Source organism: Rhinolophus ferrumequinum, chromosome 2 (assembly GCF_004115265.2).
Source record: "Rhinolophus ferrumequinum isolate MPI-CBG mRhiFer1 chromosome 2, mRhiFer1_v1.p, whole genome shotgun sequence".
In the NCBI taxonomy this organism is placed as follows: Eukaryota; Metazoa; Chordata; class Mammalia; order Chiroptera; family Rhinolophidae; genus Rhinolophus; species Rhinolophus ferrumequinum.
The window spans coordinates 107,413,825-107,427,858 of NC_046285.1; the positions used below are offsets into that span (position 1 = coordinate 107,413,825).

General features: G+C 44.4%; 1 protein-coding gene across 2 annotated transcripts in view; it reads left to right on the forward strand.

Moving 5' to 3' along the window:
* The window catches only part of TRAPPC10 (trafficking protein particle complex subunit 10), an 84,185-nt gene that overhangs the window by 63,963 nt on the left and 6,188 nt on the right, over positions 1-14,034 (forward strand). For both annotated transcript variants that reach the window (XM_033127353.1, XM_033127360.1), the window contains exons 16-20: positions 1,026-1,184; positions 1,927-2,156; positions 8,809-8,909; positions 10,267-10,393; positions 11,428-11,598. In XM_033127353.1, coding sequence (XP_032983244.1) covers positions 1,026-1,184; positions 1,927-2,156; positions 8,809-8,909; positions 10,267-10,393; positions 11,428-11,598 — 788 coding nt within the window. The remainder of the gene's footprint in view (positions 1-1,025; positions 1,185-1,926; positions 2,157-8,808; positions 8,910-10,266; positions 10,394-11,427; positions 11,599-14,034) is intronic.

Consider the following 14,034-nt stretch of genomic DNA (forward strand, 5'->3'; position numbering starts at 1 on the left):
TGTTGATTAAACTTGACCCTTTAGCAGGTAGTATGGCATGTGAGAAATTCAAAGCTGCTATCCTTGTTAAGTCAGACGGAATTGGTATATACAAATTAAGGCCACACGTCACTTAATTAAAACAGTAATGAGTGAATGTTGCAGTTATTCAGGCTGGAATAGTGTATTTATTGGCCTTTTTCCTCCATTTGAGAAAAAATCAAGGAAAGCATTTATTCTGTTTACTCTCCGCATGCTCCGTTTTTCTGCTTTTACTCTTCTCCTGTGGCTACCAGGACCGGACGGCCCTCAGTTACTGAACACAGCAGTCAGCTTCTCAGATGGTTCTTCTTCCAGATGGTTCTGTCACAGAGCCTTTTGTGAGAAGGCTGAGCTTTGCTCTCATCAGGACCTGGAAAAGGCCCCGTGAGATGCCCGGCCATGCTCAGGCCGCCACTCCACAGCCCCTCGCTCCTTTCTTGCCCCATGCCTTCCCATCCCTCTGTCTTCATTCCTTCTCCTTTCTTTCTCTGCTTTCTTCCTTCTGTCTTCCCTGGAGTGGGATTCTTAGACACCTCAGCTCATGTCCACGTAGGAGAAGCCAGCCGGCATAGCTTTTACGAGCTGTCTCTACACCAAAGGCCTAACCTGGAAAAGCCAGAGAAAGTTCTGAATAGCTCTGGCACCTTCCGTTTCACCGAACTGTTCTTGAGTCCCCTTATCTGATTCTCTCTTACTAACTTCTTGGCAAATGACATTTGAGCCCCTCATGGACACGGTTGCCACCGTGATCCCTAACTCTTAACCAACGTGGGGAGAAGACCCCTCGGGCTCCCAGATTCTCTTGTTCCCAGCAAGAGCCCCTCAGCCCTGCGGTCCATGTAATTGAGATGAACAGTGAGGGTGGGGTCATGGAGACTGGGAATTTGTGGGGTATGTAAAGTGAACAGATCTTTCCTGCCAGGAGAAACAGTGCCCTTCTCACCTCATGGGCCCATCGGTACTTGCGGTTCACGTGATGCTAGTTGTTCTCTTTTTGCCTTTAGACAGCCTTTTGGCTGGTATTCCTCAGAAGGTCAAGTTCACTGTCACTACTGGCCATTATACAGTGAAAAACGGGGACAGTCTCCAGCTCAGCAATGCGGAAGCCATGCTCATCCTGTGTCACGCCGAGAACAGAGCAGTGATCTATTCCAACACAAGAGGTGAGGCACCAGTCACCTAGGAAAGGTGGGCTCTCAGTGTTGTCGTGCACCGTGTGGGTGGAAGGGGCCTGTCATCCCCGCCCTCCTCAGGTGGCGTCTGAGCCCTGCTTTTCCCTGCGACTCTTTCAAGGCAGCTTCCTGCCTGTAGGTGGGCTGTGACCCTGCCCCTGGATGGGGCGCCACACTGTGGGGAAGACCAAGAGCTGTGCATGTACCTCGTGGCCCAGTGGTACTGACAGTGGTGCCCTACCAGCCCTCAGCCTTCTTCATCCCTCCCCAAAGTCCCTCGCCAGGAAGCAAAAGTCAGTGAGCCTTTTAGGCACTGGTTGGAAGCCCTAAAAGAGTCCCATTTCCCCCGAACCCCAGCCATGAGGTTTGAGGGAAGCATGCTGCTCCCCTTCTGGTGGGAGCTGGTCCGGTGGTTTGATGCACTGGGGACACACACAGTATTTGGGTGGGCCACACAGGAAGAGTCCCTTTACTGTCTTCAGACTGAGCACAGTGACAGTTCTCTGGGCTGTTAGCAGCTGGCTTTCCTGCAGAGTCACTCCGTCTTAAGGGTTTTGTTCCTGATTTTCCTGCCTCTTCCGCTCCACCTTAATCCTAGGCACACTGTTGTACACACATAGGAGCAGCAGGAGTTGGGCCGGAACTTCAGTGCTGGGTCTATCACCTGCTAGAAGAGAAAAGAACAAGGAAACGGAGGGAATGTGTTAGAAGTGACTTTTTCTATCTTTCCTAGAAAAGGCTTCTGACGCGTCCCTCCGGGTACAGTCGTCTGACAAGGTCACGAGCATCAGCCTGCCGCCTGCGCCTGCGTACCACATGATCGAATTTGAACTGGAAGTTCTCTCTCTACCTTCAGCTCCAGTAACTGCAGGGGAGAGCAGCACGCTGGGGGTGCCAGAGCCCCAGAGGAAGCATAAGGACACACAGAAAGCTGGCCACCGCATGGCTACCACGGACCACAAAGTAAGGAGCAGCTGGAACTGCTCAGCCTGTGGTGTCAGCCTCTGCCTGTCCTGCAGACAGTACATAAGAGATGACTTCTGTGGAAGTGGCACATTTTCAGTTCCTGTACCACAAGCTCTCATTGGGTTTAGCACTTATATCTGTGAATCACCCCTTCTTAGCTAAGGGGTACATCTTAGAGACAAACAGATCAACCTTTCCATCCCAACTCAAGAGGGAAGGACAGTTTATTGTAAGAGTGTGTTTGCTTAGGGGGAGGTAACTTTGAGTCTATAGTCCATTTGTCCTGGTGACTAGTCTGGAGGGAGTTCTGAGTCTTGGTGGGCTTCTGTTTCTACCACTGTAGCGTCACATGAAGCTTAGCGAGGAAAAGGCTCTCCTTCGGTGCTGGTATTTACTGACACTATTTGAGAGATCCATGACTTTGCTCCCAGACCCACAGCCCATCAGCTCATGGGATGTGTTGCTAGCGTTGTGCTTTTTCCAGGGGTTTCTGTTTCTTGTAGCACAAATACCAGTTCTGAAGGCTTCTCAACAGCCCAAGTGTGCAAGTGGACACCTGTGGTCCCCCAGGCTGGGTATATGTGCACCCTTTAGAAAGCTGCTGCCTGAGGGTCTGGCTTCCAGTCAGCCCGAATCTAGGTGGTGAGATCTTCCCCTTGGCGACAATGACAGATCATGGCACAGCCTCAGTCGCTGGGAGCTATAAAAATAGAACAGGCTGCTTGGACAAGTGCAGAGCTTTGTGAGACAACCAAGAGCGGAGGCAGAGTTGAACGACAGGTTCACCTCCTACACGAGGCCACTCCTTCAAGACGGGAGAAGTGGTTGTTTCATCTACTGCATAGAAACCAACACAGAGGGTCAAGTAAATGAAGAAACAGAGGAATATGTTGCAGATGAAAGAACAAGAAAACCTTAATGAAACGGAGATAAGTAATCTACCTGAGAACGAGTTCACAGTGGGGTCACAGAGATGCTCACTGAACGGGGAGAAGGATGGATGAACACAGGACTTCAGCTAAGACATGAGAAGTATAAGGAAGTAGCAAACAGAAGTCACAGAGCTAAAACACACCAGTGTGACTGAAAAACACACTAGAGGGTTTCAGTGGCAGACTAGATGGAGACGATAGGACGAGTGAACTTGAAGACAAGGCCATGGAACTCACCCAGTCAGAGCCGCAAAAAGGAAAAAGAATGAGACAAAGGGAGGAAAGTTTAAGGGATTTATGGGAGAATGAAAGGAAGTGGAGAAAGTTTAAGGAACGTTTAGAACAACATCAAACAGACTAACATTTGCATAACATGGCTCCCAGAATGAGAAGGGAAAGGGGTGGAGATCTTACATGAAGAAATAATGGCTGAAAACCTCCCTAACCTGGGGAACAGACATCCAGATCCAGGAAGCCCTTCTGTGGAAGTGGCACATTTTCAGTTCCTGTACCACAAGCTCTCATTGGGTTTAGCACTTATATCTGTGAATCACCCCTTCTTAGCTAAGGGGTACATCTTAGAGACAAACAGATCAACCTTTCCATCCCAACTCAAGAGGGAAGGACAGTTTATTGTAAGAGTGTGTTTGCTTAGGGGGAGGTAACTTTGAGTCTATAGTCCATTTGTCCAAAAAAAAATGAACCCAAGGAGACCCACACCAAGACATATTACAACTAAAGTGCCAAAAGTGAAAGACAAGGAGAGAATCCATAAAGTAGCAAAAAAAAAATAAATAATAACTTGTTATATACAAGGGAACCCCCATAAGACTATCAGATTGCTCAGCATAAACTTTCCAGGCCAGAAAGGAGTGTCACAATAACTCGTATTCAAAGTGCTGAAAGAAAAATAAAACTGCCAGTCAGGAATACTCTACCCCGCAAAGTTATCAATCAGAATTGAAGGATAGTTCACCACACAAGCAAAAGTTAAAGGCGTTCATCAACACTAAATGTGCCTTACAAGATACATCAAAGGTACTTCTTAATATGAAAAAAAGAACACTAATTAGTAACAAGAACACATGAAAGAGTAAATCTCATTGGAAAAGTAAATATATAGTAAAAGTATTGGATTAATCACTTACAAAGCTAGTATGAAGGTTAAAAGACAGAAGCAGGTAACATAACTATGATTACAATAATTAGTTAAGGGACACACAAGATAAAAAGATGTAAAATGTGACCTCAAATACAGAAAACGTGGGGGTGAGGAGAGTAATAATGCTGAGCTTTACAGTGGATCAAACTTCGTTTAAATAGACTGTTATAGATGTAAGTGATTGTATATAAGCCTCATGGTAACCACCTATATAGTAAATACACAAAAGGTAAAGAAAAGGGAATATAAACATACCACTAAAGAAAGTCATCAAACCACAAAGGAAGAGAGCAAGAGAAGAAAGGAACAGAGGGGAACTACAAAAACAGCCCCCTCCAAAATAAACAATTAACAAAAGAGCAGTAAGCACATGGCTGTCAGTAATTACCTTAAATGAAAAGAGACAAAGATGGGCATTACATAATGATAAAGGGGTCAACCCAACAAGATGGTAGAACATTTATAAGTTTTATGCATCCTCCATAGGACACCTAAATATATAAAGCAAATATTAATAGACCTAAAGGGAGAAACAGCAATAAAATAACAGTAGGGAATTTCAATACCCCACTCACATCAGTGGATTGATTAATCCACTGATTGAGTTTTGGTCGACAGAAAATCCGCAAGGAAATATCGGCCTTAAACAGATGAACTTAACAGATATTTACAGAACGTTCCATTCAGAGGATCTCTGTACACATGAACATTTCTAAAATAGATGATACGTCAGGGCACAAAACAAGTCTTCATAAATTTAAGAGGATTGAAATCATATCAGGCATCTTTCTGACCACTGTGGTATGAAACTAGGAATTAATTACATGAAGAAAACTGGAAAGTTTACAAATAATGAGATTAAACAACACGCTAGTGAATAACCATTGGGTCAAAGAAGAAATCAAAACAAATAAAAAAATACTGAGACAAATGGAAATGAAACATACGAAAATTTATGGGACGCAACATAAGCAGTGCTAAAGAGGGAAGTTCGTAGCGATAAATGCCTACCTCAAGAAACAAGGAAAGTGTCAGAAACTTGACCCCTCCAAGAACTAGAAAATTACAAAGTCCAAAGTTAGTAGAAGGAAGGAAATGACAAATATTCGAGCAGAAATTAATGCAAGAGACTGAAAAAGACAGTAGGAAAGATCAATGAAACTAAGCTGGTTCTTTGAAAAGAGAAAATTGACAAACCTTTACACTCACCAAGAAAAAAGAGGACTCAAATCAGAAACAAAAGAGAAAATGTTATAACTGATACCACAGAAATAAAAAGGATCATAAAAGACAACTATGAAAAATTATACACTGATAAATTGGACAACCTAGAAGGAATGAACACATTCCTAGGAATATATAACCTGCCAAGACTAAACCATGATGTAATAGGAAATTTGAACAGATCGATCACTAGTAAGGAGGCTGAATCAGCAATCAAAAAGCTCCCAATAAGCAAAAGTCCAGGACCAGAGGGCTTCACTGGTGAATTCTACCAAATATTCTAAGAAGAATTAATGCCAATCCTTCTCAAACTCTTCCAAAACATCGAAGAGTGGGGAACGCTTCCAAGTTCATTTTACGATGCCAGCATTACCCTGATAGCAAAATCAGAAAAGGATGCAACAGGAAAGAAAATTATAGGCCTGTATCCCTGATGAACACAGGTGCAAAACTCCACAACAAAGTATTAGCAAACTGGATTCAGCAGTCATACACCGCGATCAAGAGGGGTTTATTCCAAGGATGCAGGGTTGGTTCAAATCCACCGATCAGTCAGTGTGATACACATCATCAAAATGATAGGATCATTTCGATAGATACAGAAAAAGCATTTGACAAAATTCAACATACATCTACAATAAAAATTTTCAACAAAGTGAGCGTAGAACAACTTTATAACAAAGTCCGTATACGACAACCCCTCAACTAACATACTCAGTGAAAATCTGAAAGCTTTTCCCCTAAGGTCAGGAACAAGACAGGAATGCCCACTCTCACCACTGTTATTCAACACAGTATTGGATGGTCCAGCAGAGCAGTCAGGACAGAAAAAGAAATAAAAGGCATACAAAATAATACAAAGGAAGAAATGAAACTCACTATTTGCAGATGATATGATATTGTATATAGAAAACCCTAAAGACTCCCATCAGAAAACTAAGAACTAATAAATGAATTCAGTAAAGTTGCATGATACAAATTCAATACACTAAACTCTCTTGCATGTCTATGGATGAATAACGAATTATGAGAAAGAAAAATTAAGAAAGCAGTCCTATATAGTTGCATCAAAAAGAATAAAATGCCTAAGGAGTAAATTTAACCAAGGAGGTGAAAGACGTGTATATTGAAAACTAGAAGAAATAATAAAAGACAGCGAAGAAGGCACAAATAAGTGGAAAGATATTCTGTGCTCATAGGTAGGAAGAATTATTATGTCCGTATTATCCAAAGCAATATACAGATTCAGTGCAATTCCTGTCAAAATTCCAAGAACATTTTCCACAGAAATAGAACCAACAATATTCAAATTGTTTGAGAATACACACACAGACCATGGAACAGAGTAGGGAGCCCAGAAGTAAGTCCATGTATATATGGTCAATTAATTTACGACACAGCAGCCAGGAATATACCATGGGGGAAGGACAGTCTCTTCAGTAAATGGTGTTGGGAAAACTGGACCACTCTTAAACCACACAGAAAAATTCAGTCAACATGGATTAAGATTTGTATGCAAGATTTAAAACCTAGAACTCCTAGAAGAAAACGGGTGGTAAGCTCCTTGGTGTAAGCCTTAGCGACGATTTTTTGACTCTGACGCTAAAAGCAAAAGCAACAAAAAGTAAACAGTGGGACTACATCAAACTTAAAAGCTTCTCACAGCAAAGAAATCCTCAACAAATGAAGAGGCAACCTACTAAATGGGAGAAGATATTTGTAAACCTGATGAGGCTGATATCCAAAGTATATAAAGAACTCAGATAATTCAATAGCAAAAACCAAACCATCCAATTAAAAAATGGCAGATCTGAATAGACAGTTTTCCAAAGAGGACAAATAGACGGCCAATAGATGATGAAAAGATGCTCAATGTCACTGTCATCAGGGAAAGGCAGCCAAAAACCACACCTGTCAGAGTGGCCATCATCTAGAGGACAAGCAATAACACGTGCTGGCGAGGATACTGAGAAAAGGGACCCCTCGTGCACTGTGAGTAAGATTGGAAGTTGGTGCAGCCGCTGTGGAAAACAGTGTGGCGGTTCCTCAAGAAATTAAAACTAGAGCTGCCATGTGACTCAGCAATTCTACTTCTGGGTATTCATACAAAGAAAACAAAAACACTGATTCAGAAAGACATATGCATCCCTATGTTCATTGCGGTGCTATGTACAGTTGGGAGGATATGGAAGCAATCTAAGTGTCCATCGATAAATGATGGATAAAGAAATTGTCACACACACACACACACACACACACACACACGGGGGTGGGGAGGAATATTTCTCAGCCATAAAAAAGAATGAAATCCTGCCATTTGCAACAACATGGATGGACCTTGAGGGCATTATGCTAAGTGAAATCACTGAGACAGAGAGAGAGAGAATACCATATGATCTCACTTACATGTGGAATCTAAAACAAATGGAAAAAAAGCCAGCTTATAGATACAAATAGATTGGTGGGTGGGAGAAACGGGTGAACTGTTTTTTGTTTCTGTTGTTTTTTCTTTTTAGTTTAAGTGACTAATTTTTAAAAAGTGCACAAATGCGGTAGGGTAAAAGGCTAAGAAATGCAGTCGTTTCAAAGAGATTTGTGGCGTAGGCTTTCAGACTAGTCAACACCTGAAGAATAATGTGTTCATTTTCAGTCCTTGGAACGTTTTCCCTCATCTGGTACAGAGTTCAGGAGGTCATGCTGAATGATCGAATGTTCCATACTCAGTGTGTTCATTTATTCCCTGGGGGATATAAAGTGACGCGTGAGGCCTGGTTTCTGCCCTGACGAGAGTTGATAGCTTGGTCCACACTGTGGCCCCAAATGGACTGGTTTTCAGTTATGTGTTCAGCATCCTGTGGATTAAGTGTTTGGATAATTCATTAGTTTTGTAATGGTTAATGATTGATGAGTACCATCGGGACATAAGTGACTAAAAGCGCTTTGTCATAACCTCCTGCACAGTGAAAACATGTTTGGCATTGTGGCCGTGTGTGTGTGTGTGTGTGTGATGTGAGAGTGTGTGAGAGAGACTGAGGTGGGATTTGTGTCGCTTGCTGTAGCGTCTGCTCCGCAGCCATCGAAGCCATTCTGGTGACTCGTGCACGTTCTGCCGGTCCCGCGCCCATGTCTCCTGTCTCTGTATGTATTGAATGTATTAATAGTTTCGGGCCTCCTTGTGTGTGCACATGTTTAATGGGGTTTTCTTTCTGAGTGAGAAATCGTAAAGACATGAAACGTGTGGGACACTGGTGGCCACTGCAAGCTTGGGTGCTGGTGGCGGCAGCTGTGCCGTTGGCCAGCGTCTGAGTGCGTGTCCTTCTGGTCCCCTCAGGTGTCCATCGACTGCCCATGGTCCATCTACTCCACCGTCATCGCACTGACGTTCAGCGTCCCCTTCCGGACCACACACACTCTGCTGTCGGCTGGGACCCGGTAAGGGAGGCATGGCCCCCGGCCTGCTCTGGCCCAGGCTCTGCCCGGAGAGCCTTGCTCTGCAGGGCTTGGCCTCAGTGACCATGATGCCACTGGCCCCCTGTTCAGATTCACAGCCAACCCAGGTGTCCTGCAGCACAGTCCCTTAGCATCTCCCCGGCTGTCGCAATGGTGACTGCACAGCTGGCTTGTGGGGTGGGAGGTCCCAGCACAGTCCCGTGTGAGTGACTGTAGGACCCCTTTTTCTCCCTCCTGCCCTGTTCTTCAAGCTCTGGCCCCACTGACCGTCGTGGGTCGGCTCTTCTCGAGCGGGTCCACCTCTCTGCGTCTGACTGGTCACGTCTCGTGGGTTTGTTCAGCTCATCCCCGTGCACTGCTGGTTTCCCCGGAGCAGGCCTGGTCAAGGCCTGCACTCCTGACGCTTTGGGTCATAAGCCTTTGCTGTGCGGCTGCCCTGCAAACGCTGGGGTGTTAGCAGCTCACCTGCTTTATGCCGGTGGCACTCCCCATCCTGCCCACCACTGTGTGACAACCCAAAATGTCTCCACACAGTGCCCGATGTCCCCTGGGGTGGGAGAGGGGTCAAAATTGTCAGCGGGGGAGAACCGCTGCCCTAGACGCCTGGGTAGATTCAGAGTCAGCCTTTGGACAGGCTGGCAGTTTGCCGGTAGTTACTGTCCCTGTGTCCTGTGTCACTGCACCAGGCGACACACAGTGTCTGGGTGTCCCACCCTGCGTGGCGGTCTGGCTCGGGCGAGTCTGGCCTGTCATTGCTTTCGTCCGCTGCTGATACTTGGGTAATTTGGAATGAAAAATGTCAGAACCGTACTTAGAGTAGAACATTATTCTACCAGCTTCTTTCCCCCTTCAGGGTACAGTGAGAGAACTGTAGATACTCATGGTTAAAAACATCAGTAGTTCTAAACAGAACCTGAGTTGCTTCCAACCTGGCTTCCAAACGCTCCTTTACAAGGAACAGAAATGAAAGGGAGCCCTGCACTTGGTTTTCCATGAGGGTCCTGATTCGTAACAATGCCAGTAATCACGCTTCCTGTGGAACGTATCACAGCCTGTTAATTATAGGCTTAGGAAATGCAGTTCCAATCCTGTAACAACTCTGGAGCAAAGACAGTATTCTCTCATCCAGTTTTCCTCCAAAATGGCCTGCTTAGAAATATCTGTATTTTCTGACCCTTTTACATGTGAAATCAAAGTAGGAGTATATTTGACAAGTACAGCTCTTTTTTTACTGTGTCGTTTTCTTCAATTCCCCAGAAAGGGTCTTCTTAACAAAGCCAAAGTATATTTAATAAAGTTCTTCAGTATCAAAATTCTATTTTTTGTTTTTCTGTTTTAGGAAGTATGTTCAAGTGTGTGTCCAGAATTTGTCAGAACTTGACTTTGAGCTGTCAGATAGTCGTCTCGTTGATACTGGGGACAGCACCAGCCTGCAGCTGGCACCGCTGAACATGGCATCCCAGCAGGTAACCACTGGCACGACTTGCATGTAAACTCTCAGCAGAAAGCAGTGTAATGACGGAGCAGGAAGTAATGACGGAGTCGCCATGGGGTCTTGATGAAAATGGCAGTGTTTGAGATGGAGCCTTCCATACTGAGCGAGCGGACTGGGGACAGGTAGCAAGCGCGTACGTGACACTGCCCCGTGCACACCTGCCCCCCGCCATGTGGCCAAGGGGAGCAGTGCAGGTTAGGAAATGGATTGCTGTTTGTCAGCTTTGAGGAATTAGCTGTGCACCTGTCCTGTTCTGCTCACAGATTTCTGTAACTACAGGCTTATTCCTGAGTCACACGTGGGCAGGAAGTGGCGGCAGTGCCTTTCCGCCTGTGCCCCGGGGAGAAATCAGGTGTTGGTGTGAGAGGTCAAGGTCATGTTCACGCTGGCTGACTCCTGACCTCGCTTTTTCTGTCATTTGTCATGTGTGTTTTTAGACTGTAAATGCTGGGTGTTTAGCAGATCAGAGATTTTCTTAGTGGATATCTGCTGTTAGCATTGTCCGAGGATTTTCCCAGCTAACGACTGACCCATTTCAAATGCTGCCCCATCTGTCGCTGTGCTGGAGGTGTGACTGTACGTGTGAGGTGGCACTAGCTTCTCATTTAACTTAATGTGAAGTACAGAGCAATTGGCATAGACGTAGGTGACCTTTTTAATTGGTTGATGCATTTCCCATTTTGGAAATGTATGGGTTACTATATACTGGTTCCTGTTCTTTACCTGTGCTGTGAAGCTTATGGAATCACAAAAAGTTAAAGCCTTTTTACCAATCTGTGCGGTCTTCTTCAGAGACAAGGCCAGACAGGACCCAAGGGCAGGGGTGGGGGTGCAGGGCTTAGGGCGGCACATGCAGTAATGTGAGAAGCAGGGCTCTGGGGGGTCGCTTCTTCACCTCACACACACATTCCGTTTACAGGAAGTGCCGCTGGGACCGAGTGTTGGCTTTGTCCCGTGTGTGCGTCTTGCTTTGCCCCTGTGCGATGACAACTGCTTCTCTTGCAGCACATCTACAGCCAGCAGTCGGTGTTCTTCGTCTGGGAGCTGACGTGGACACAAGAGCCTCCCCCTTCGCTGCATGGCCGGTTCTCCGTGGGATTCTGCCCAGCTTCTGAAGCACAGCTGTCTGTCTCCTTAAAGCCCTATACTTACGACTTTCACATGGAAAATTTTTTTGTATGTATTGTATTATTTTTGGTGGGGGTGTGTGTGGAGGGCATGAAAGGTGGTTTCATAGTCTTTGTAATCTAAAAACATCAGACAGACAAAAGCTTCCAATATAATGAAGCAGCCGATTAAGGAAAATAGTTAACACTTGGGAGTAGTTAAGTCACTGACTGGCTGTATTTGAACCCAGGCCCTTTTCAGGTGACATGTTTACTCGTGCACTGTTGTTGGCAGCTCTAAGATGAGTGTTTATAAAGACCAAAGACTCCTGATCGCTTCTCCCATTTCTCTTCCGTATTTGACGTAGTAATGTTCTGGAACTATTTCATCTTGATCATTAGCTGCTACATAGGGGATTACATTATAAAAGCGTGTCTTAGTTTTCTAAAAGAAACTGAAAATACAGAAATTTGCTTGATCAGTGTTGGGAAGGTTTTCTTGTAACCTGCACATTTAGTACATTGTGCTAGGTGAGTAGATAGTTGGTGTTTGTTCCTCTGGTGAGATAATTGCACTTTGTGTCGGTAAGTCAAAATGTAAACACCACCGACCCTTGAAACAACTCGGGGTTGGGTCCCAGCCCCCTGCGCCGTCGGAAATCCATGTATAACTTGTGACTCCCCCAAAACTTAATCACCACTAGCCTATGACTGCCTGGAAGCCTTACCAATAACATACGTAGCTGATTAACACATACTTTGTATGCTATATGTATTACATACCGTATTCTCACCATAAAGTCAGCTAGAGAAAAGAAAATCATAAGAGAAAATACATTTACAGTATTTATTGAAAAACATCCATGTGTAAGTGTTCAAACCTGTGATCAGTTGTAGTTTGGTGGTGTTTCCTTTTCTTCTCTTTACTGCGCAAATTGTCAAGCAACACTTTCTTTGAGAAGGTGTTTGTGTTGCTAGCTCTTGATATCAGCAGTCTTCAAAACCTGCCATTTCATTTAACTCTCCTTACTCGGTTTAGAGCTGCATAATGGTCGTAGTGTAATTTGCCTTTTTGTAAACAAACAGGTACCTTTCAATGCATTAGCAGCAGCTGGACAGTAAGTCATTCACGCGGTCAAGTCTGCAGAAATTTCATCCGATTCGCTTACTGCAGATGACTGTTAACTAGTTAGCAGTTTTCACTGTTACTTTTCTGACTGTTTTGCTCCCTCTTCACGTTAAGAGTATAGAAAACGTTTTCCTTGTACAGGCCAAAGTAAAATGTCTGCTGGATTGTTCTTTTCAAAACTGACATTCTGAGGGCCGGGTATATGGATACCGCTTTTTTTTTTTTAACTTTTTAAAAAAATTTATTTTAAATGTGTTTTTCCAGGACCCGTCGGCTCCAAGTCAAGTAGTTGTTTCAATCTAGTTGTGGAGGGTACAGCTCACAGTGGGCCATGTGGGGATCGACCCAGCAACCTTCTTGTTAAAAGCACCGCGCTCTAACCAACTGAGCTAACTGGCCGCCTCTGAATACCACTTTCCAAAAGGCTTTATTGAGATATAATTTGTATACCATGGAGTTCACCCATTTGAAGGGGACAGTTCAGTGAGCATAGTGTGATGACAGTGGGCAGCCATTACCGTGCTCTTGTACTGGAACACTCATCAGTCCCGGAGGAAACCTTGTGCCCCAGTGACAGCCATTCCCCGTTTCGTCCTCTTCTCAATCCCGCGGTCTCTACTCTAGAGGCAGGTCTGTCTATGGGTTTGACTATTCTGACCATGTCATATAAACGGGACCATATTATGTGTGATCTTTTTGTGATGCTTTTTTCACTGGGCCCAATGTTTCCAAGGTTTATTCATTTTGTAGTGTATATCAGGATCCATTCCTTTTTATGACTGCATAATATTCCACTATGGATGGGCCTCATTTTGTTTGTCCATTTATCAGTGGCAGACGTCTGGGTTTCCACTTTGGGGGCTATTGTGAGCAATACTGCTGTGAAAATCCTTGTGCGAGTTTTTATGTACACATGTATTCAGTTTTCTTGGGTAAATACCTAGTGGCGTTGTTGGATCATGTGGTAACTCTGTTTAACTTTTTGAGAAGCCGCTAAACCATTCTTCAAAGACGCTTCACTTTATGTTCCCACCAGCCACGCATGAGGGTTCCAGTTTCCCCATCCTCACCAACACTTGCTGTCTTTTGATTATAACCACCCAGCGGTGTGAAGTGGTCCGCTGCGGTCTTAACTTGCCTTTCCTATTGATAGTGAGCATTTTTCCTGTGCCTATTGGTTATTTGTGTGTCTCCTTTAAGAAATGTCTATTCAGGTCCTTTGCCCGTTTTTTAATAACGTCATTTTATTACTGACTTGTAAGAGTTCTTTGCAATTCTAGAATCCGGCCCTTATCAGAGAGATGTACTTGCAAATATTTTTTCCCATTCTGCAGGTTGTATTTTCACTTTCTTGATGGTGTTTTTTGAAAAAGTTTT